This window comes from Zootoca vivipara, chromosome 8 (genome assembly GCF_965207765.1).
Source record: "Zootoca vivipara chromosome 8, rZooViv2.hap1.1, whole genome shotgun sequence".
In the NCBI taxonomy this organism is placed as follows: domain Eukaryota; kingdom Metazoa; phylum Chordata; class Lepidosauria; order Squamata; family Lacertidae; genus Zootoca; species Zootoca vivipara.
In genome coordinates, this window is record NC_142591.1 from 9,828,791 (window position 1) to 9,854,074 (window position 25,284).

At 41.1% G+C, this 25,284-nt stretch overlaps 1 protein-coding gene across 1 annotated transcript; it reads right to left on the reverse strand.

Moving 5' to 3' along the window:
* Positions 1–493: 493 nt before the first annotated feature.
* MAJIN (membrane anchored junction protein) lies at positions 494–20,539 on the reverse strand. The gene is made up of 11 exons (XM_088676046.1): positions 20,452–20,539; positions 16,012–16,129; positions 13,932–13,977; positions 12,974–13,049; positions 10,671–10,796; positions 10,186–10,217; positions 8,869–8,978; positions 6,256–6,364; positions 3,792–3,867; positions 2,407–2,539; positions 494–1,262 (listed from the first exon to the last, which is right to left on the reverse strand). Exons 1-11 carry the CDS (start codon positions 20,537–20,539, stop codon positions 1,205–1,207), a joined length of 972 nt encoding a protein of 323 aa, XP_088532172.1. The 3' UTR covers positions 494–1,204.
* Between the last annotated feature and the right edge of the window lie 4,745 nt (positions 20,540–25,284).

Genomic DNA, 25,284 nt, shown 5'->3' on the forward strand with positions numbered 1-25,284 from the left:
CGGCTTCAGACAACTGCAATGTAAAATCTGAAGTAGTGCGAATTTCAAAGGATAACTGCATGTTGGTTCATTTATTGTTTCAGAAAGTGCAAATTAGGTAGGTTCCCATTAAATTGTGAACTGAACTGAATTGTGTTCCCCCCCCATCCTTTCTCAGTCAGAAGCTGAACAAGATCCAATTTAAGTACAGTGGTACCTCGACTTACGAACGACTCGACAACCGAATTTTTCGACTTACAAATGGGGCAAATGGCTGCACACTTATGAATTTCTCAACATCTGAACGGAAACTGCGGCGGTTTTAGACAGGATTTTTTCGACTTACAAATTTTTAGATGGGGTTGCTTCGACTTACGAATTTTTCTGTTTCCAATGCATTCCTATGGGAAATCGCGTTTCCAATGGCGCTTTTCGACTTACGATTTTTTTGACCTACGAAGGTGCCTTCGGAACAGATTAAATTCATAAGTCGAGGCACCACTGTATAGTACTGTAGTAGAAAAGTGCTGCCCCAGCCCACATTTCTGATGTTCCCATATTTAAACAGAACATTATTTTCCCCACAACCAGTCTGAAAATTATCTGAAATTCCACCTAGGAATTGGTGCAAACATTATCCTACTTTCCCATGACATACCTTGGAGAAAGAAGCGGATATGAGCATACCCTCGGGGTATTCATTGCGCAGAAGTTAAAGATTGCCAGAATCAGAAATTAATCCTGTTATTAGCTGAAGGTGACACATTTAAAGTATCCACAGTTGACAATCTTTAAACCAGGACCAGATAATTTTGTAAAACACTTGATCTCTCTATAACTTGAGGGAATTAAAACACACTAGCTCTATTTTTAACAACCCATTTTAACTTTAAATATTGAAAAATATTGGAGAGCTGTGTCTTAGTAACTGCAAATTATGATAGTTTATTCCATTAAAACACAAATACAGTAAAAAGAAAGAACTATGAATTCAAATACTCACTTTAACAATTTAAATTCTGACAATACATGTCTGATTAAGTTTCAAAACCAACATAAGTACTCAAAGCTGAAATGAGGGTTCAGACACCAAGTATACAGGAGAGCTTTAAGCACTCTCAGCTTCTAAAACAATTGCACTAAGTCAGAAAGCTGAGTTCTTTAGAAATCATTCATGTCATTCAAAAGATACAGGCATCAACAGCTTTCTGGTAGTGATAATGCTTTAGTAGGGCTGACTGCTTCCAGTAAAAATTCGCTGTAGTATCGGTGGAAACAGAAAGCTGGTGAGAGAAGGAGAAAGGGATATTACACTGAGAACATTGCTTGACAAAGTGGAATATCAGCAACTTGGGTTTTCCAGGGGAAAGGAAACCTGTTAATCAGGCTCATCGACACTACAGTAAAACATGGGTCCGAGTGGTTTTCCGGTTGCCCTGCTGCTTTCCCAAGGAAAACATGCTATTTAATGCTGAACTGGAGCAAACGACAAATCCATGGGGAACTTGATTGACGTTTGCACCAATTCAGCGGAAAAGATCAGGTTTTCCTGGGGGAAAGCAGCAGGAGAAGAGGAAGTCTAGATGAGCCCTTCCACACTAGAACATTTGTGCTGCATTCCTTTCAAAGCTGTGTTTATCAAGTCACATCACTGTCCCCTCCCTCATCTCTCCACAACATGCACACAGACAGACAATATTGCACCACTCTAGAAACATGGGAGATCCACACACACACTATGCTAACAGCACACAATCGCTATTGCTTATCCCTAATATACAAGAATTAAATTAACTGCCATTCTATGTCATTTGGGGAGCATGAAGTCTCACTGGTATATATATTAGGGGTTTTTAAAACATAATTTTTGAGGAATTAGCACCAGAAAATAACCATTTTAAGCTCACTTTTACAATAAAAATAACAAGGCAAATAACAAGGTACACAATCTATGAATATGACATCAAAAACCAACTAAGGTAAGGGAGGAAGTAAGTTGTCTCCAGAAAGAATTGTTCCAGGTATTCATTTTTTAAAATATTCGCGAAACTTTTCAGCTCAAAGACCCCTTTCTTCAATGAATGTATGTGTGGTTATTATCCTGTCAAAATTGACAGTGTTTATGGGTCTCTTCAACCACAGTTCTGCCCTCCCAATGTATTCTTGTTACTGATTTATTAGAATTATATGGGGAAAGGCTTTTGAAAGAACAATACACAAATAAAAAAGATTATTTGCTTCCTGTGCTCCTGAATACAAAATTTCAGACATCATCATACACATGCAAAACACATGTCATTACATTAATAGCCTCAGTAGGTTTTAGGGATCAAATTAATCTCTAACATAAATCCCTTACTGGAGCCAATGTGAATACTATACTGGCTCCTGCTAGGAAGTCTAGATGCTTTAATATTATTACATTACCTTTTCAATAACTCTAAAAAGCCTTTAGCTTTTAACTCCACATTTTCCTCTGCTCTCTTTTCTACGGTTGCAACTTGTCCTTTCTGCGGGGGGTTCTCTGTATTTTTTGTCCTGACATATGCCGCAGATTCCCCTACGTGCAAAGAAAAAATACAAATTATATGGGGAAAGAGAACAATTACTCTGAATTCAATTCAGAAAGTATAAAATCAACAGTGGCAGCGCTAATGTACACCACCTTGTAGTTTGAATCTCTCGTGCTTTCCTACATGAAAGATTTGTGGAGTCGGTAACAGGAATAAGGCTTTTTTGGTGCAGTACCACATCTGTGGAACACATTCTAGTCTTTCCAGTGCCAGGCAAAAAAAAAATTTTTTTTACTCGCGGCTTTTCATAATTTGAATTGGGTTTTAATCTCTTCTAAAACTTGTTTTATTGTTCTGCTGTTTTTAATCCTTCAAATCTTTTTATTAAGTGAACTGGGATGTGGTTTTACTTTAATTATGTATTGTCATTTGTTGTAAGCTGTTCTGAAAATAGAAACACTGAAGAGTGGAGCATAAATAATTTCAAGTAACATGAAAAATCTTCACCAGTTTGGTGAAAACCTGAGGCAGTTTATAATTGTCGCAATTGTTTGCTGTCTTACGGCGACTCACGGAACGAATTAGTTTCGTCTTGAGGCACCACTGTAGATTAAAACATGATCCTCTTTCCCTAAAGCTGAATCTCACTTTCTCTCATACACTCCTCATACAGTCAGTCCTTCTTTCCTGCCTTTCTCTTTGGCATTCAAATCCTTTTCTTATTATGCCGATATCCACATTTATCTGCCCACCTCCAAGCTAGCTGCCTTTGTCTAAGGCCCAATTCCTTCACATCATGATTTGAACCCAAGCTTCCAAGTGAATTCCTCTTCATAGGCTCACACCCAGGGGCGTCTTGCCCATAGAGGCAAGTGGCACAGGGCACCAGGGCGCCAAGTTCTGGAAAGCACCTGGGAAGAGGAGGAGGCTGGACGCGGCGCCTCCTGGCATCAGCTCACTACCCTTGTCCGCCGCACCGAAGCACCTGGAGCCTCCGCCTCTTCCCCGCCGGAGGAGCAGCCCTCCAGCCACTGCCCGCCTCCTGCAGCCCCGCAAAGCTGCCAGCAGCGCTGTAAAAAGGTCAGCAACTCAGAGGCTACGAACATGAGTTTGACCAAACTGCGGGAGGCAGTGCAAGACAGGAGTGCCTGGCGTGCTATGGTCCATGGGGTCACGAAGAGTCGGACACGACTAAACGACTAAACAACAACAACAACTCAGAGGGATCTTTGAACCACAGCACTGGATAGGCTTAAGATGGCCCTGCTCACACCTTTACAGTAATAATTTCATACTTACACAACCTCTTATTTTCATAATCATTGTTAACAGTGGCAGAGCCACAATATTGACACTCAATTTCTTCTGGCTGATTCTGGGGGGAAAGGAGCAAAAATCATTTAGATATTTTTTCCTTTCCCCTTAATATTTATTTAACATATTTACAACCGACCCTATGTCACATATTATGGTGGGAAACAATAGTTTCAATTAAGAACAAATGCATAATCAAAGCACCAGGACTGCTAGATTCATTCATCATGCATTTAAAAACTACTTAGCATAATCTATAAATGTCCTAAATTTATACCAATTCATTTTATAATATCTATCTATAATATTGATGTAAAATTAACTTTCTCCCCTCTAGAGTGCATTTAACACAAACATTTATTAGCTATCCACAATGAAGGCCATGGAGAATGGATGGGGAGAATTCACATGTGAGAGGAGAAGGGCTGCAGGTTGGGGTGAGATTTCACAGCCTTTCCCCATGGATTTATCTGTGTTACACTGCACTAGCCATTAATATGTAGTCAAGAGAAAATAGTGGCGACTGTAATGGGGAGAGACAGCTGCAAAACAGCAAAAGATCTTGAGAGCAGAGGTAAGCAGAAGTATAAAAGGACAGAGCAATTATCCAGGTGTGGGATTTGAGCATTTGGAAGGGATTCAACTGAACGGGAAGAAACCCATTTATCCTACCTAGAGTTCCTCGGAGGAAGAGTGGGATTAACAGGGTGATAAGATAGGAGATAAACCAAGATAAGTTTGAGGCAATTGAAAAGAGGACATAGGCACATGTAGTCTATGAAGCTTATACTGAATTTATGATCAGTTTAGTCTGAAAAATCAATTTTAAGATTCAAAGTTCAAATTATTCTAATCTAAGACCAGCATCATTGCTCTTCTAGGTCAAGATTTTCTGTTTTCTGTTTGTAAACTTTCAGCTCAAGATACAATTTGAATTCCTCAATAACTCGCGGAAATATACACCCCAATAATGTATCATCATCTAGAGCACCTATGGACATAGCACACTTCATAAAGATTTAAATAAAAGTGCCTCTGTCCACAAACTTATGCCCTGGGGGTGGGGGGGAGGTTACATCTAATTTTGACTACTGTAACATTCTCTACATGGAGCTGCCATCGTGTTCGGAAACTTCAGCCTGATTCAGAATGCTGGAGCCACAGTATTGACCAGAGTACTGCTACTTAGAAGGACTCCCATATTACAACAATTTCACTGGCTCTTGGTCCATTTCTGGGCAAAATTCAACATGCTTGTTATGATCCACGAAGTCCTTTATTACTTGAGATCCAATTAGCTAAAAGACAGGTGTCTCCCATGCAAGCCTGCCAAGGTTTTTATGGTCAGCAATGTCATGTCAGGGCATGTCCTGCCAACATCTGGAGCACAGGAAATCAAGAGACCTTTTTAGTGGCTGCTCCCAGATTCTGGAACACCTTGCTAAGAGAGACCCAGCCAGCCCTGTTTTTGATGACCTTCCACTAGCAGACAAGTATGTTTTTATTCAGACAGGCATATCACTCATAAGCTAACTACTTATGGCCATTGTAAAGATGGTACAATTGACTTAAAGTGGTTTTATTGAAATGCTTTAGTTGCCCTGCTTTTATGTTTCTTCATATTTTGTTCACAGTTTGGTGATGGACTGGTGGGATACCAAATTAATATATATAACATTAAAGATGGGAAGCACAAGAAAAGGGGAAGAAGAAGGAAATATATTTCATATCCTCACAAAAATACAATCAGTTACAAATGCATGGAAAACAAGTTATGTGAAGTTCCTTTGTCAGAGAGTTAGTACTTGATGGACGGTATATCCAGCAGACACTCGTTTGTGTCTTCAAGCTAGAAGTTTGGTCGAAACAAAAAATAAAAAAAAATTCTTCCAGTAGCACCTTAGAGACCAACTAAGTTTGTCATAGGTATGAGCTTTCGTGTGCATGCACACTTCTTCAGATACACTGAAACAAAAGTCACCCGACCCTTATGTATAGTCAGAGGGTAGGGAGGGGTATTACTCAGAAGGGTGGTGGGAATGGGTGATTGGCTGATAGGTGTGCTACTGGAGGGAATTTTTTTATTTTTTGTTTCGACTACGTCAGACTAACATGGCTACCTACCTGTAGAAGTTTGGTGTTATGTAATTAAGAACCTAACTACCCTTCCATGCAAATGTGCATATGTTGCTTTGTATTTCAAACTGGGATGTGTGCACTTTGAGGAGAGTACTGTATTTAACGTTTTTCCTGCCCACAATTTCACTACTCTGCATTGCTACTCCACCAGGCTTCTTTCTTCCTCATGTATGCCATGCTAAAACCATGGTTGGAATCAACGCTGTGTTGCAGTATTTGCTATCAAAGCTTCTGGTGGAAGGTAATGCTCCTGCACATAGTCATGTCAATAGAGTCAATCTAGATCTAATGTAAAAAATAAATAAAATACATTTGACACCAAAGTTGGATGAACTGTGTCTTCCCGAAGTCTCTCGTTTTGAAAGCCAACTTCTAGCTTGGGTGTGTGATGAATACAGTTTGTATTTTTAGTCACATTTCTGCAAAGAAAAAATAAAATATGTATCTCATTTGTATTCTGCAACAACAGAACAGACTAAACATCCATTTGGAACAACTTTTTTAAAATTGAGTATTTTGCCGACATTAAGCAGAAAAACTTTTTGGATATTTTTTTCTCATATGATAATTAAATAAAGATGAACTGTTAAGTGCCAACCTGTTTGTTTTCAAAAACATTTTTAAAGCAGTTTTATTGTATAATGTATATGTGGATCAGTTTCATACACTGCAAAGCAATCATTTTGCTACACAACAATTTAATTTGTTTTTTTAAAGAGGTGTTATTTCTGAGTCCTTTTTAAATCACTTTAACTTTTTTTCAATGTTTCAGTATGCTGTTGTGATGAATTAACATTTTATTGCTGATCTTTATTTGATTTCATTAGTTGCATTTCTTGATTTTTAATGTAATTTTACATATTTTAACTAAATTACTATTATATGTTTAGCTGGGAAACTTTGTTGAGTATTTTGATGGGAAGGCAATGCATGTAAACAGTGTGGGCCAATTCATATCAAACCTTAACCAACACAGCCCATGGCCCACCACCAGCATATAGCCACTGACAGATGCCCCTGAAGGGAAAGTGGCTCTCAATGGGTGTGTTGAAGGGTGTAAGGTCCCCCCCCAAAAAAACCCACAGTTTAGCATTACCAGTATAAACTTCTAAGAGTTTCTGACTTGAGTGCGCCTGCTGTTCTCTGCAATCCTAGTACACACCAGAAGAAGAGACTGGAACCATCTGCCCAGGGCCGTCTTAAGCCTATCTGGCGCCGTGGTGCAGGGATCCCTCGGGTGCCCCCCCTTCCCTCCCATCCGCCGCCTCGATGGAGCACAACAGGAGGTCCCCACTGTGCTATTGACAGAGCTCCGTCGGCGGAGCATGAGGCTCTTAATCTCGGGGTCGCGGGTTCGAGCCCCATGCGAAGCAAAAGATTCCTGCATTGCAGGGGGTTGGACTAGATGACCCGCTGCCCGAGGAGAAGGCAACTAACTCAACCTTCACTACTGTGGGGAGCTGCTGGAGCCTCTTCGTCAAGGTCCTCTCCTCTTCTTGCAGAATCAGCGAGACTCCTGCCTAGAGTGGCAGCACGCGCCTGCTGCCACTCTAGGCAGGAGTCTTGCTGGTTCTGCAACTCGCTGCTACTGCCGTCGCTTTTGCCACCTCGCATGGAGCTCCTGGCTGCCACGCTCAGCCAGACACCAGCTGTTCGGCGCCCCTGGTGGCCAGGCGCCCTGGCGCATCACACCACCCAGTCCGGGCCTAGAGACGGCCCTGCATCTGCCTAAACTTTTAATCTGAAAAGTGTTCCCTATTGTCAATCTTGGGGAACTCTGTTAAGATTAAACTCTGGTTAGCAAGCAAACCAAGATAAGAAAAGCATAGTTTGATTTGGCTTGTTTGAACTAGCTAGAGTTTAGACTAATCAGAGTTCTCCAAATTACACCACAGGGATTAAAAATATAGGCAGATGCTTCAGATCCCCCTCTTGTGTGTGAAATGGGAAGGGAGGAGGAAACATTTTAAAAGTTTTTTTTAATTTAATTGCATTTATATCCCACTATTTACTCCAAGGAACTCAAGGTGGCATGCATTGTTCTCCCCACTCCTCATTTAATCCCCACACCCCTGTGAGGTAGGTTAGGCTGAGAGGCAGTAACTGGCCTGAGGTCACCCTTTGAGCTTCATGGCTGAGTGGTCTCCTAGGTCCTAGTCCAACACTCTAACCACTACACCACACTGGTTTAGCAAGTCCAAGGCTTGCTTTGGCTCATTTGTGCAATGCTAAATTTTGATTTAGCATCATGTGTGAACTGCCTGAGGTCTGTGGCAGCAACAAAATAACAATTATTGATTGGAGTTTTTGAAGTGCTTTCTTTAAACAGCCACTTATCAAACAGTACTTTTTACAAGGAATCCAAGCCTCTCCTCTATTGTGGAATCCCATCCTACCCATTTCCTCCTAGGAATGGTTGTATGCTATGTTTTCGCAAGGCAATTCTGTGTTTATACTCCATCTGTTTCATGGTGAATACTCCATGTGTTCTCCATCTGGTAATCATAATATCTCTTAGCAATTATGTAACACTTTTGAATACTGTAGTTGACCTGCTGGTATTTATCACAGCAGGGCAAAGTTGAGTTTTTAGTTTCTATGGCTTGGAAATACCTGTTCTTACCACATAAGTATACAGCTCTCGGGTGAAATCGCCACCAGGAGATATTGACATCACCATTTCACCTTACCAGGAAACAAAGCAAGACTCATACCCTAACCTTCTCTGAACCAGAGCAAATGGATCTATATTTATGTTCAATGCTTTCCCTGTGAAACACAAATGTTTACAAGTGTGTGTACTTACTATATCATATAGTATGATATATGATAACTGACACTATATAGCACAATATTTGAGAAGTGACATCAAGCATTTTAAAGGTAAGAACGAGGAACTAGTGCTGGGAAGATCGTCACTGACCTGCCCCTGGATATCCGTGGATGTGAAATTTCTACTGTGTTGTCAAGTCTTCTCCACTTAATGGTTCTTTCTGTGTCCACATTATCTATTTGGTCACTTCCATTGTTGCCCTTTTAGGATGCATCAGATTGTCAAATTCATTTATTTATTCATTTAAAAACATAAATTTTATTTACTATTACAAGACTTGCAAGAAGATGTATTAACATATAATATAAACATATTTGTTTGTTTTTGTATAAACTTAGGAAAAGCATCTCAAGAAAGCTAACACTACAAAAATATGTTTGCAATTTATTGTTGTTTATGTATTAATAAATGTGTCCTTTAGCAAAAATATATTAATACTTCTATGTCACGTGCCTCTCCACCCTCATCTCCCCACAACCCCAGTGTGGACAAAACTTTGGCTCTCTAAAAAAAGCTCAATAACTTTGGCTCCCTAAAATAACTTAAAAAAACTCAAGAACTTTAGTAGATCACTGCCAGTTTTTTAATAGTGGGAGTAGATCTCAATCTCCTGAAAGTTGGACAGGCCTGGAATAAACATTTCCCCAACCCTGAAGTACACACTGTGCTCAATAGGCCATATTCCCAGGTAAATGTGTGGCTGCACTAAATTCAATTGCTGTGCAATTCAATTGTTGTGGATCCCATAGGAAGTGCCATGTTCCACATGGAAGGCATGTTCACTGGTGATTTAACTGCACTAGAACTTCAGGGTCCCTGTGGAAATGCTAGACAGGGTCACTTGTACAGGGACACATGGAAACAGTTTTTCAGAAGTGCTTATATGGGGCCATTACATCCGAATTGCTCCTTTTCCTGTACTAATTTTATGTATGTCTAAGGAACAATGCCCGTTGAAGCCGTTGGAGTTATGAGTTACTGGGTGCTGAACTGCAGAACCCGCAGTAACACTGCAAACCTATACATGTCTATTCAGAAGTAGGAGCCATGATGGTCAATGGTCTTGCTCTCAGATAAGCGTACAGGATTACAGCCTAAGGCACCAATGTGCAATGAAACATACTTTATCTGGTTTCTTTTAAGTACATAGATCATGCAAATGAAAAGTTATATCCAACTAAATTCTATACAGAGTAGACCCATTCAAATTAATGTCATATCTATTTATTTCCATAGATCTACTCTGAGTAGGACTAGTACTGGCTACAAATACAAATTTAGGAACATGCTGAAGCAGTTCTATTCTCCCACCCCATTTCTTTAAACTTAAAGTATTAATTCCGGCAGAATGAATCCCCCTCTACTTTTTCCCATCTTATTGTCTGAAATTTCAAAGAAAATACTCACAGAGTTACAGGCCTCCCTATATTCTGCTTTACCTGAAAATATGCAACATACTTCATAAAAGATAGGCCAATCCAAATTGGTAACTTATTTACTAGCAGACTTAAAACATAACACATTCCAGTACATGGAACTGCACATCTCCAAAAAGTGTAACAGCAAATTTCCAGGAAAAGGAAAGACAAACCTCTCAAACATCTTAATCCTACTATCGTTAAAAAGGTGGCTGATACACACATGCCCAGAGAAAGTGAACACTCCATAGCCAATAGATTTGGATCTGTTTTTGCAGACCCATGGATAATCAAGAGTTTTTATAGGCCTATAAATTGCAACATCAGGAGGGTCAGGGACTATCCCAACCTATGCACTATGGGAAAGTAGGGAAATCCTGGAGCCAAAATCAATTGTTTGTTTTTCTTGTGGCAATTATGTCAGGTTATATATCTTTAGACTTCAAACATTCTTTCTTGAATTTCGGAACTTACCCCACAATGCACCATGCTTCAAGAGATTTAATTCTACATAGACAGTGCAGACGTAAGGATAAGGAACAAGAAACGTATCACCACGCATGAATCTCAAGTCTGACACTTTTTCCCATTGGTTTAAATCTGATCGGCACAGTTAAGGCTCAACAGTTCAGCAGCACTTTGGAGTAAAAGGAAGGTTGCAAAAATTATGGTGTCATTCCTGGTTCAGTTTGGCTGCAGGAAAGATAGGAATGGAATGCTACTGCCTACCTCTGATAGCCACATGCTTAGTGTGAACAATTAAGCATCCTAGCGCGTGGTGAGAAAATTGTCATCACTTCACTCTTCTTTGGTCCTGCTGTCACTGCACTATCCAGAGTTAAGCCATGGTTTGGGCTTAAGGTTACATCTGAACCCAGTTTCATGGTTTGTCTTGCTCCAGACAAATGCACTGCACTCAATGTTTGTTTTTACATTACTGCCTGTGGATTGTTTTGAGAGAAACAAACCATGAGGCTGGGCTGAGATTTAAGGCTAAGTCAAACAATAGCTTAGCTCTAGACAGTGTGGTGGTGGCAGGAACAAAACAGCCATGATTTTCTCACTGTGCACCAGTACACTGGCTCATTCATGCTGAACTATCCTTTGGCTTAGCATTGTGTGCAGAAGCTAGTAGGGAAAAGAGAAAACACTAATGTAGGTGCAGAATTGGAGGCACCGTGGAGCTTTACACAAAAAGCTTTGTGAACACAATGCTGTATTGCAGCATAACAGATATAGCTCCACAACTTGCAGACCAAATATTTTCTACACTCAAGCAGAGATAACAGATAAATTTAAGGATAACAAAATAAATGTACTGATTCTGCATATCTTATGAATATCTTATCTCACTCTTCAATGACTTCAATATCAGACTTAAGAAATAAAGCTTAACAATCTAAGGCTCAGTTACTTTGCAGCAAGCTTTGAAAAGAAGCTGGGGTGAGGACTGATGTATTAAAACTCTAAACTGCCACTCGCTGAAGGTCAGTAAATGCCATGTTTAAAACCACTATTGCAGGCATCTCCAAACTTCGGCCCTCCAGATGTTTTGGACTACAATTCCCATCTTCCCCGACCACTGGTCCTGTTAGCTAGGAATCGTGGGAGTTGTAGGCCAAAACATCTGGAGGGCCGCAGTTTGGGGATGCCTGCACTATTGTCTCCACACCACTCCTTTTGTCTTTGCTTGGAAAGGGAGGTCGGGGACACACTTCGGGGAACTGCTTTTGATCCAGGGCTACCAGTTGCAAATTCTTGATTTTGCTACCGTATATAAGTTGTGAGTTAGTTGGCATCTGTCTGTCTCAGAAGACAGAAAAACAACAAAGCAAGAGAGTGTGAAAAGGTGATTCTGAGCAAAGATGCCATTCTTTGGTACAGATAGGAGAAACCTTAGAGGGGCTAAAAGGAGAATAGGCATTTTTAGGCAACTGACTGATGGCTGGGTGAAGACTGCTTCATAAACAGAAATTTACTACCTGGATATTATGTAGGAAACGGACATATTACTGAAGTAAATTACCATAGGCAAATAATGTGCAAAATGTATCTGATTATTTGCACAAGTATTTTCACTTCACTGAAAAGTGATGTTGCATGTTTGGGAGATTTGCTCAAAAATACTTATAGAATTCAGCAGGATTTTCAAAATGCATACCTCATATTGTAGCAGAAGTATGCTTTCTATCTTTTCAAAATGCTGCATTCTTACTTTCAATCAAAATTATACCCAGCTTGCACGAGTTTAACCTTTTTCCTCATCTACAATTCTCACCAGCTTGCGCTTGATTATCAAGCCTTCCCATTTAGATGCCCCTTTAATGTTTCAGTAGTACTGATAATTCATATCTTCTCAGCTTCTTAATGTTGTTCTTTATTCTTGTTTCCCATTTGTCTGATTCCCAACTTATTAGTGCACACATTCATTCACGTCCTAGTACAAATGCACATTGTTCTAATTCAAATGCTTCCTGGCTTCCAACTGCTTGTCCCTGTTCCCCATCAGAAAGTATCTAGTCCACTTCTTCATTCCTGTCCCTGATAAGCACATGTGTGTCTATTTCACTGCCTACACATTCAATGGCAGCCTACCACCAATAAGTGTTTCTCTTGTAATTTGTGAAGTAAGACTCTTCTGTGTTTCTTTGTCAGACAGGTTGTGTAAAATCCTTTCCCAGATTGGCCTTATGATTATTTATTTTTATTAATAGATTTATAACCACCCCCACCGTCAACACGTGTTCCTTAGACAACTTACACTGATAAAAGGATACATGGAAATATTATCAAGTGTTCAGTAGTAAATGGGCATAGATCATCAAGGTTTCCAAGTATTACTCGAATAGCATCCTGGAAGAATTGAAGGAAATTCTGATACTTTATTAGTGCTTACAAATTTCTGATCATAGCTGCCAAGTTTTCCCTTTTCTCACGAGGAAGCCTATTCAGCATAAGGGAATTTCCCTTAAAAAAGGGATAACTTGGCAGCTATGTTTCTGATATTAAACACAGTGTAATAGACTGGACTAACCCGAGTTCTTGTGATAAGGTTGTTATTATGTTTTATCAAGCTAACTTCTAGATCTCCCAAATCTTATCCTCGATCTTCCAGATGTTGCTGAACTACAACAGCTCCCATTATCCCTGACCAATGGGCCATGCTGGCTGGAGCTGATGGAAGCTGGGAGTCCAACAACATCTGCACAACCACAGGTTCCTTTGCAATTGACTTTATTACATCTTCTTCTGCTCAAGCAAAAGGATAAAAAAAAATTTGATGCATCAGTTTCATCTCTGTACTCTGCGTAAGTAAAACAATGAGCCCATTATACACTGCTTAATAAAAAGAAGACAATAATTAAAAGAAATAATTGTAGGATTGGCTTGGCTTTACAAGGACTTCCAGGTAAAGGGGGGTGGATTTCAAGGGTTCAGTAGGGAACCATAAATGAAGCTTAGTACCATGCAATGCAAACATACAATGAGAACAGAAAAATAATAATTGGGACCATATGAGGAAATGTACTACCCCCTCTTACACAAGACAAAACCGTGTTTTTTGCAAGTATTCCTCCCAGCAAACAGGAAACTCCCAAACAAGCATTCACTGTGAGGTTCAAAGCTATCTGAATGGAACCTGAACTTTAAGTGCACTCCGTTTTCCCAAAGCAAAGAGGACAAAGTCTAAATTCCACATGACCCTTTCTGAGATAAATCTGCTTCATATCTTACCTGTAGTTCTTCATTGACAATACTTTCATGAAAATCAATATTAACACTGTAAAACAAACATAACAGAATTTAACTGCAGAAATCAAATGCAAATGGGCATTTAAAACAATTGCAATTACTGTAAAGGTAAAGGGACCCCTGACCATTATTAGGTCCAGTTGTGACCGACTCTGAGGTTGCGGCACTCATCTCGCTTTATTGGCCGAGGGAGCCGGTGTACAGCTTCCAGGTCATGTGGCCAGCATGGCAAAGCTGCTTCTGGCGAACCAGAGCAGCACACAGAAACGCCGTTTACCTTCGTGCTGGAGCAGTACCTATTTATCTACTTGCATGATGTGCTTTCGAACTGCTAGGTTGGCAGGAACCCCCGACCAAGCAACGGGAGCTCACCCCGTCGCGGGGATTCAAACCGCCAACCTTCTGATCGGCAAGCCCTAGGCTTTGTGGTTTAACCCACAGCGCCACCCGTGTCCCTATTGCAATCACTGTAGTTTACACTAAATATCTAATTGCTCATATACCGGCATTCCCTTTTCCCCTCCAATGTGGCTTCAAGGATGTGATCAGAATTTTCTTGTTATGTCTGCACTGGGGGGAACTCTGGCTGATTTAAATAATTATTTTGCTCAAATGAACTAGGGACAATCCAGAACAAACATTCTGATATTTATAGTATAGTTATAGTAATAATAGCAGCAGCTTGTTACAGTATTTGCTGAGTGTTCAGTGTGCTTCACATCACTGGTGGAGGAAGGGGTGTGGTGGGTATGGGCAGCCCCGGGTGTCATCCCTGGGGGGGGGGTGACATTGCTGCGCCGCTCCCCTGGGACACTCGCTGCTTAATGCAGGCAGCGCCCCCCTGGGACACTTGCCCAGCCTCCTGGACGATTGCCCCGCCCCTGCGGGCAGCTAGCCCCGCCCCTGGGTGCACAGCATGTGCGCCCTCTGGGTGCCGGAGTAGCTAGCTCCAACTCTACTTCACATAACTTCTCTCAGTTATCCTTACAACAACCCTGTAAGGCAGACCAGTGTTATTAGCTTCACGTTGCAGATACGTAGAGGGATGAGAGTGACAGATGGCTTACCTAAGTGAGTTCAGAGATAAAGTTATAGCTTATTATCTGTCAGGAGTATGGGCAGGAGTCAGGCTCTGGGGCCTGTAGTGCCTTGCAGGACTGGGGCCTGCCTCAGCTTGTGCTGGGGAAGCAAGGCGTGGCCACACAGGTGAAGACATCAGCTTGTGCTGGAGAGGCAAGGAGTAGTCACCCAGGTGAGGCCACTTGAGATCTCACTGCACCTGGTGGCAGGAGCTGGGAGAGATAAAAGCTCAGCATTTTCCTTCAGCTCTTTACGACAGCAACGCGTTCTCTACCTTGCTATGTCTGGCCTCTTGCTTCCTGACTCTCGGACCTTCGCCTTTGGGACGCCTGCCTCCTGACCTTTGCTATCCCTGCCTGGTTGCATCTGGCTTCTTGATCCTTGCTCCGTGGACCCTTGCCTTGCCGACGTCTTGATCCTTGCTCCGTGGACCCTTGCCTTGCCGACGCCTTGATCCTCGACCCGTGTACCTTTGCCTTGCTTCTTGTTCCTTGAACCTTCGCCTTGCTCCTTGACCCTTGGACCTTCGCCGTGCTTCTTGTTCCTTGAGCCTTCGCCTTGCTCCTCGACCCTTGGACCTTCGCCTTGCTTTTTGTTCCTTGAGCCTTCGCCTTGATTCTTGTTCCTTGAGCCTTCGCCTTGCTTCTTGACTCCCAGACCTTTGCCTCTGCCTTGCTCCTTGACCCTGCGACTGCCTGCTGCTGGACCCTCAGCCTTGCACCTGTTCCTGCTTCTACACCATCATCTTGCCTCTGGTCCTGACGCCCGCCGACCGGACCGTGACATTATCGGGGTCATTATGATAAACTACCTTTAGGTTAAGTATCTGTAATATTCTAATACATTTTTTTTATTTTAACAAGTCTCAACCTAAGTCCTTTTGAGATGCTTAGCCTATATTTTATTTCTGCTTCCTAATTTGAACAATTCCTCAATATTGTCAAGAGTGAAGGCTTTCAGATAACTGTCTTGTCATGCTTACCTCATAGAGTTGCCATATTTGATCTTAAATTTGTAGACATTTGCTCCTGCATGAAAAAACCTTGTCTCAGGCACTGGATATGTAAATGGTTTTAAAGACGAATGTTCAGAAAACCAGCCTATTTAAAAGAAGAAGAAACACTATGCTAAAACAAATCTTATCACACCAATTCTATTGTTTGTGGCAAGGCAACCAAAGTGTTATGAACTGGCCTAGTTTTAGAAATTTGTCCAGAAGTGTTATGCACAAGTTGATGCTTGGGTTCAGCAAATATATTAAAATACAGCAGTTCAGTTTTTGTATGAGGCCAAAATATATGCTGGGGTGATTCTCAAAAGTGCAGTTGGAAAGCTGAAAATATTCAGTAATCTTGCCTCAACAAGTAGCTCATAAGAACTATTGCTAGTTTTCAAGCCCAGAAATTTGTTTTTCTTTCCAACGATTGCACTTTTCAGAAAGCATTACTGCAAGAATTTGCAACAAAGTGGTAAATTAATATGAATGGGAAACTAAGCTGATCCATTATTCTCTTAACCTTGCTGGTTCTTGGATCATTTAGAGATGACAGTATGTTCTTAATAGATTTTAAAGTAATGGCCTGGTTATGAAGATAAGCACTTCTTATTAAGTCATGTTGTGATCCATGCGTAAGCCATAATGCTATAGAATACAGATTAACCTTCAATTTACTAGGAATCTCATGTAATCTTGCTATTTTATGCCATCACTGCTTCAGTATTTGATATTATATCCAAAGAGAATTCATTTGTAAAGCAAAATGCAAACATCCACTGAGTAGTGCCACTAAAATAACAGCACTTTCTCAAACTACTGATTTATTACAGCACAAGGGTAGCACAAGCACAAGTCAGCTTATAAATTTTGCATACTTGGACACTTAAGAAATTTTGTCCTGGTGGTGGTAAAATTAGTTTGAGCACTTAGAAAAAGCGCTGCATCAATACAAACAGGTGGGATGGATCATGGTATTTTATACTGGATACTAATTGCACCTTTTTTTTTACATATACTGCATTTCATGAATGGCAAGTCAGTGTTTTGTGGTGGACAGCTTCCAAATTACAGATGTGAAACAAGGAACAATTTATTGCTGTTTGGCAGAATATTTGCACCAAAATGATTTTCCTTCACAAATGCAACTATTTATTTCAGAATATATTATACTCATGGTAACTTCAGTTGAGCTGCATCAAAAATACCAAATGATTACAAACAATTTCATCTTGATTTTATTTTCCTCCCCAAGCAGAGTTCTGAACCATAAAATTATGCGTTGCTTGAACGCATCAGTTGATTAGTATGATCAAATTCTGGTTAAATCTCATTATAAATTCAGGAACCATTGGTCTCTCAACCAACACAATTCCAGACAATACAATTCCAGTTGCTACAAGGAATCTATTTGGGGGGGGGGGGAGAGACTGATTTACATTTTTGTCTGATCAACCTGAATTCCTTTTTGGTCATTTAGTTATTTATTTAATGCCATTTTCTCATTGGAAAGTAAAGCGGTTTCCCATGATTTCCCTGCCAAAAGGACACACAGAGCTCATCTCTCATATTCTGGCAGTTGTCTCTCATATTCTGGCAGTTGTTCTCCAAAAAAGAAAACAATGCCCGACCTGAAGAATATGGAGTAGATGATTCAGCAGGGGAAACACAGCCCAGAATAAGTAAGGAGATAGTACAAGAATACTTGGCTAGTGTAGATGTATTCAAGTCTCCAGGGCCAGATGAACTACATTCAATAGTATTAAAAGAACTGGCAGAGGTGATTTCAGAACCACTAGCAATAATATTTGAAAATTCCTGGAGAACAGACGAAGTTCCAGCAGACTGGAGGAGGGCAAATGTTGTCCCTATTTTCAAAAGGGGGAAAGAGAGGACCCAAACAATTACCGCCCAGTCAGCCTGACATCAATACCAGGAAAGATTCTAGAGCAGATCATTAAGCAAACAGTCTGTGAGCACCTAGAAAGAAACTCTGTGATCACTAAAAGTCAGCATGGGTTTCTGAAAAATAAGTCATGTCAGACTAATCTGATCTCATTTTTTGACAGAATTACAAGCCTGGTAGATAAAGGTGGATGTAGCCTATCTTGATTTCAGCAAGGCATTTGACAAGGTGCCCCATGATATTCGTGTAAAGAAGCTGGTAACATGCAGACTAGACAATGATACCATTCAGTGGATTTGTAACTGGCTGGCTGACCAAACCCAAAGGGTGCTCATCAGTGGCTCCTCCTCATCCTGGAGAGTAGTGACTAGTGGGGTGTCACAGGGTTCTGTCTTGGGCCCAGTCTTATTCAACATCTTTATCAATGACTTGGATGATGGGCTTGAGGGCATCCTGAGCAAGTTTGCAGATGACACCAAATTGGGAGGGGTGGCTAATACCCCCGAGGACAGGATCACACTTCAAAATGAACTTAACAGATTAGACAATTGGGCCAAAGCAAACAAGATGAATTTTAACAAGGAGAGATGTAAAGTACTACACTTGGGCAAAAAATATGAAAGGCACAAATACAGGATGGGAGACACCTGGCTTGAGAGCAGTAGGTACATGTGAAAAGGATCTAGGAGCCTTGGTAAACCACAAACTTGACATGAGTCAACAGTGTGATGCAGCAGCTAAAAAAGCCAATGCAATTCTGGGCTGCATCAATAGGAGTATAGCATCTAGATCAAGGGAAGTAATAGTACCACTGTATTCTGCTCTGGTCAGACCTCACCTGGAGTACTGTGTCCAGTTCTGGGCACCACAGTTCAAGAAGGATACTGACAAGCTGGAATGTGTCCAAAAGAGGGCAACCAAAATGGTTAAAGGCCTGGAAACGATGCCTTATGAGGAACGGCTTAGGCAGCTGGGTATGTTTAGCCTGGAGAAGAGAAGGTTAAGGGGTGATATGATAGCCATGTTCAAATATAAAAAAGGATGTCATACAGAGGAGGGAGAAAGGTTGTTTTCTGCTGCTCCAGAGAAGCGGACACGGAGCAATGGATTCAAACTACGAGAAAGAAGATTCCACCTAAACATTAGGAAGAACTTCCTGACAGTAAGAGCTGTTCGATAGTGGAATTTGCTGCCAAGGAGTGTGGTGGAGTCTCCTTCTTTGGAGGTCTTTAAGCAGAGGCTTGACAGCCACATGTCAAGAATGCTTTGATGGGTGTTTCCTGCTTGGCAGGGGGTTGGACTGGATGGCCCTTGTGGTCTCTTCCAACTCTATGATTCTATAAATAGCCAAACACATCCTACAGTTGCATGTTGGTACAAGTGAATGTGAGGTCTTTGTGTCATTAATAAACTGACCCACAAGATAATGTTGCTAAAAATATGGCAAAACCAGACTCCTGGTAACTTTTCACACTTGTACAACACTGTCCAAAGGCTGCCACATCTAAAAAGTTGTTGCTTCTGCTTGCATATGCCGTATTAATCCTGTTTTCCTAAATTCAATTTTCTCTCTCTCTTTCTCTCTCTCACACACATACCTAAAATACTCTCACTCACATATTTTTTCCAGGTTTTATCTCTACTGACTATGCTTCTGCTCAGAAATCCTAACATTAATAAAAAAATACAAGGTTATACCTGTATATCTGGGCAATGTTTCTGAAAAATGTTGATCAATTGAAAAATCATCAAATTGATATTTTTTAAAATTGCTATTAAGTTATACCAAACACACCCTCCAAGTGTGTGCCAAACCTCTGCTGAACCTCTTTGACCTATTATGCTGCAGGGACAGATGTTATTCCCCATTCTACATGGATTACGAGTACAGTTTTTAATTCCTGCCTCCGTCACAAATTCTTTAATCCTACCATCAACCACTCAGAACATCCTATGGGGAAGCCTGGATGGTACTGCATATTTTTGCATGTGTTACAGCTGCTCTGCAATGCAATGCCCAGTGTGGCAGGAGTCCAGCAGACAAAAAGCAGAAACTGCTTGGCTGGAGCTGGAGCAAGGATGAGAACGCCCTCTCCTGGCAAACTGCAGTCTCTGTTTTCTCTCTTCTAACCCAAACAGGGAAATAAACACGGAATAGGGCATTCTAATGAAGCTGAACCCATACATGAACTCCAGTGTGAGACAGCCCTCTTACATGTCTAAGAATCAATTCAAAATAAAACAATTGGAAATATTTATAAATGCTTATCTTTGTGTCCTGAGGGCATAATGAAGTCACACAAATAAATAAAAATGCCTGCCTTACTACTGCATCCAGTCGTTGGTCAGCACCGTTTACCACACTGGTTGATAGCGGTTCTGCAGGGTTTCAAGCATGGGTGCCCTACCCAGGAGATATCAGGGACTGAGAACATGCAAATCATGTGCTCTGTTCTGGGATACAGTCCATCCCTTATTTATATCCTTGTCTATGTCCAGACAAGGCTCTCAAAGCCGCTTACAGATAAATATTATAATGAAAACAGAATTGCACAAATCATCAACAATATCTGCTTTGTCTAGCAGCAGGCTCTCTCGAGCCTCGGGCATAGGTTTCTGCCAGCCCTGTTACCCAAGATCTTTGAACTAGAGGTGTCTGAAACTGAAACTGAATTTTTTAAAAAAACAACAACCACAAAACTGAATCCAAAGCATGTGACTCTGAGCTATGGAGTCTTCTGTTAACCAAGGATGCCACAAACTATGGACAAATCAGGATAAGTGTTCTTTAAAGGGCATTTCTTACAGAGCTATGGGAAGGAAGGGGTTACATTTGTCACTATAAATGGGCTCCTAGTGCAGATTTGGAAACTGATCTTGCCCATCAGCTAGACCTTTTTGACCAGGTTTGTGGTTGTATGTACTGCAGAGTAGTAAAAGAGATAGCCCCAGGCTTTTAAATAGTGAATCCTTTGAGATAGTTGAATTTTATATCTGCTATACAGTATGTTTTTAGGGATGCTGTACTGTATATTTTTCTGTGCTGTTTTACACTCTGCTGATGAAATCTGTATGCTGAAATTAGTTTACTGTTTTTTATTCTGTGATTATTTTCATTGGAGAAATGTTGGAGGGTATGGCGTTTTACGACCCCTGTGTCATCTGAAGGCAATTCTGTATAGGGAGGTTTTTTAATGCTAAATTTTTTAAATGTTTTTATGTATGTTGGAAGCTGACCAGAGTAGACGACTCTGTAAGTTGTGTGGGGTATAATAGTAAAATTATTATTATGGAATGGGACGTCCCTATTTTCATCAGAGAAATGTTGGAGGGTATACTCCAACCCACTCATCCCACTATCTTATTTGGCTTATATGTCTTGCAAGCTTTTCTGGTATCTCAGGAACTGCAAAACCAGTGCATCCAGAGCCAGTCCCACCATTAGACATAGTGAAGCAGCTGCCTCAAGTAGCAAATGCTGGGGAAAGATGCAGTATTTGAGGGAAGAGTTGTGTGCCCTGCACACGCTAAGCTAGCCTGCTGTTTGACTACCAATATTGAAGTAACATTCAATTGCCAGTCTAGTTACCTTTTGTACATGGGGATAGCACCATCATGTTGTCTGCTGCAGGCAGCAAAATGTACTGGATGGCCTGTACAGATCAAAAGAAATCAGTGCATTCTATTTACAAGCAATTATACCTTTATCGCATCACCTCTGACTAAAAATCTTATAGCGCAATCCTATGCATGTTTAATCCAGAGGTTTCACAGGATCTTACACTGCAGTAAGCACAGGAATGGAGCCTAAAATTTTGTAGGCACTCAAGTGTTTTGGAAAAAATAAAGGTGTGTGCCTTTCATCCAACCTGTTTTTGTGATTTTTCCACCATAATCACTAAGTACTCCATCCTAACAACAATACATTATCAGAAATAGGACTAGATATTATTATTATTATTATTATTATTATTAAAGAGCGATCTAGTCATTTAGAAAATAATGCCATTTCAATACTGCTTTTCAAACCAGTAAGATATATCCCATTTGGAAAGATGTGGAGCGGGCATCAGTTTTCTAACTCCAAAATACAAAGAGAGTCACAAGCAAGGCATATTTATGTACAGTCCTTACAATCTATTCCAGTTAATCGGGAAGCACTTAATCAGGAAATCCACTTAACTGGGACATCTCCCAGGAAACCAATCTAGCCTAATGATGGTGAATGAAAAAGATGATGGGCCATCGCAGTGGGTATTTAGAATATATGTTTTGTTGTAGCTCTCGTCTTGCTTCCCTCCTCTCCGCCCCAGCTTCACTTACTCCTACTAAATAAAAAAAGAACAAGAGAGACATTGATTAACCAGAATACAGTACTAAAAGATCAACCTTTGTTAAATCTGAGAGAGCGTTATGCAACAATCCTATTTTCTTATAGAATCCATACTGCCAACTCTCATTAGCCATCCATGGCAAAACAAACTAACTAACTAAAACAGCAGTACATTTGTATCCTGCAGCCCCTCACACACTCATCCAAAATCTTCTCCAGAGAAGCTACCACTGGTGGTACTTTTGTTGGTGGTAGCAGCCATTAAGCCCCTAAATGAGGCCTTCTGGAAGGCAGGAGGGAGAAGCCTCAGTTCATTAGAGAGGTTTTAGGATTGACCCTTCCTCTCCAACCTATAGCTCTGTGTGTGTGTGTGTGTGTGTGTGTGTGTGTGTGTGTGTGTGTGTGTGTACACACACCTCTTTTAATCGGAAGTGGAGTGGGAAAGCCATATATATGTACAGTGCTTTTTTTCTGGGGGTACACCATACCCCTAAACATTTTGTGAATCTTTGTACTTTTGCCCATTTACTGTGTTTATTTTTCCTGATTTGAACTATAAAATAGTGATTTTCTTGAGTCAAAATGAGAGTACCCCTAAACATGTTTTAAAGAAAAAAAGCACTTAGTTCCAGCACCTCTCAGGTGGGCACCATTGCCATGAGTTCCAACACCTCTTTTTCTAGAAAAATAGCACTGTATATATAGTTACAGGTAGGTAGCCGTGTTGGTCTGCCGTAGTCAAAACAAAATATTTTTTTTTTTAAAAAAATCATTCAGTAGCACCTTAGAGACCAACTAAGTTTGTCATTGGTATGAGCTTTCGTGTGCATGCACACTTATTCAGATACACATGTACCTGAAGAAGTGTGTACCTGAAGAAGTGTGCATGCACACGAAAGCTCATACCAATGACAAACTACTGTATATATAAATACAAGTGGCAAAAAAGAGGCTAAGAGCACCCCCTCACACCTTTTAATCTGGCTGGCCCCATAGTGTCAGATTTAGGGCATTTCAGGCAGTTCCACCACTCAGGGTGCCAAGCTGAAGGGGTGCAAAACAACAACAACAGCAACAGCAACAGCAACAGCAACAACAACATTATTTATATGGGCACCTTCTGAGAAGATTCATGAAAAGCAACTGTACCATAAGGAATTATTGTGAAAATAAGGGGGGGGAATTATTGGGGGAGGGATTTTGTCCTGCCTCAGGGCACTGTATTACCAAAGTTTGGCCCTGCTCCCTGCCTGTCTGACTTACGACTGCTCTCTTAATAAAACACCAAACACCTTGGTTGGTTGGTTGGTTGGTTGTTTTTACAACAAGCTACTCGAATGGCAATAAGTTTGTGAGGGGAAATGGTGTTTATGGTCCTCATCAGCTTTCCCTCCACATGTATAAAGATCTCCTCGTTCTGGAACAGTATTTCCCTCAAGCCCAGACTCATACGAAGTTATTGGGATGAACTTTATGCCCAATTGTCAATGTGATTAATAATAATAATAATAATAATAATAATAATTTATTATTTATACCCCGCCCATCTGGCCAGGTTCCCCCAGCCACTCTGGGCGGCTTCCAACAAAACACTAAAATACAGAAATTCATCAAACATTAAAAGCTTCCCTAAACAGGGCTGCCTTGATTGAAGAGCAAATTTCCCTTGGAACATATTTTGGAGTCATAAAGGAACACGAAGCCAGTTAGTTGTCCTTTTTAGAATGACTTTTCCCTCCGTACTTGTTTTACGGCTGACCCTTCTATGGAGACCTTTCTGGTCTCAGACCAGCCTGAGGCAAGTGAGCCTGAGCATGGGGGGGGGGAGGCATAAAAGTAGAGGGTAACGCTTTGCGACTGAAGAGTAACCTCCTCTCAGAACGTATCTTCAAGCTCCTGATTTAATATAAAAGAACAAGAAAGCACAGCGGTCTCCTCTTTGGGGGGGGGGGGACTCCCACTAAGTTGCTGCTACATGTCTCCTCCTGGGAAGCTCTCCTTTTCCACAATTATCTTCCTTCTTCTGTTAACATTTATTTCCAGTCTATCAACACTGAGGGGAAAATAAGCAGAGGAGAACTGAGTACACGTGTCAATAAAAGGAGTACAGAGGGAGGATTCGCAAGAGCAATGTGTCTGCTGTTTTTTGTGTGTGAGAGAGAACAGGACAATGAGGAGGGCCTGTGTTGCAACTCCCTCCTCAGATCCTCTTCCTCCTCTTTTCCTTTTGCCCCTGCCGCCATTTTGTCCTCACAAAACTAGGCCTTCCATTGTTTTTATGCCTTTTGTTGTACAGCTCCCCCTGCTGGAGCTCAGAGCAGATGCCGGAATAGTTTCTGGTGACTTCTAAACATTGCAGGCAAAACAATGGCAGGCAAAAAAAGTGACATTTTCACCTCAGGTTGCAAGGATTTGGCCCCTGCTGGCAAGAGTAAGGGTTCCCTCAGCAATGGCCTTAAACCTTCCAATTTTCTTCTTAAAATCTTTAACCTTTGCGCAATGGAACCCACACACTTACATACTGCCCTTTGAAATAATTTCTGCCCGTTCTGTACCTAAACAGCTAGTTCTAACTTGAGCATATGCCTGCTTTCTCAAAAAGGCAGTTGAGGCACCAACAAGTGCAACCCACATTAGATTTCAAACTGACCTCCAATCTCAGCCTCCAATTTAATATGGGGAGAGTTATACCAGTATAAATTTGTGACTGTGTGACCCCCCCCCCAAGCCTGTCAAAGCCCCTATTGTGGTCTGTCAGCTGATAACTACATTTTTCCAGTTCCAGGCAGGCAATACAAACTGGAAAATCGCTCGGCTCTCCCTGAACTTGAAGTAGGCCATGGTACTTGGCTGGTCTGCATTTGACTTGGTGGTTTGTATGTTCTGTAGCTCTGATGCAAAGGGGAGAAGGCTTTTCTTGTGCAGAAAAGGAAATTTCAGGAGGTGCAGCTGCTCCAAACCTGTAAATGTCAGGCTGTGCCTGCCACTGACCCCTTTTCAAAACCGTGAACCTGGGTATTTG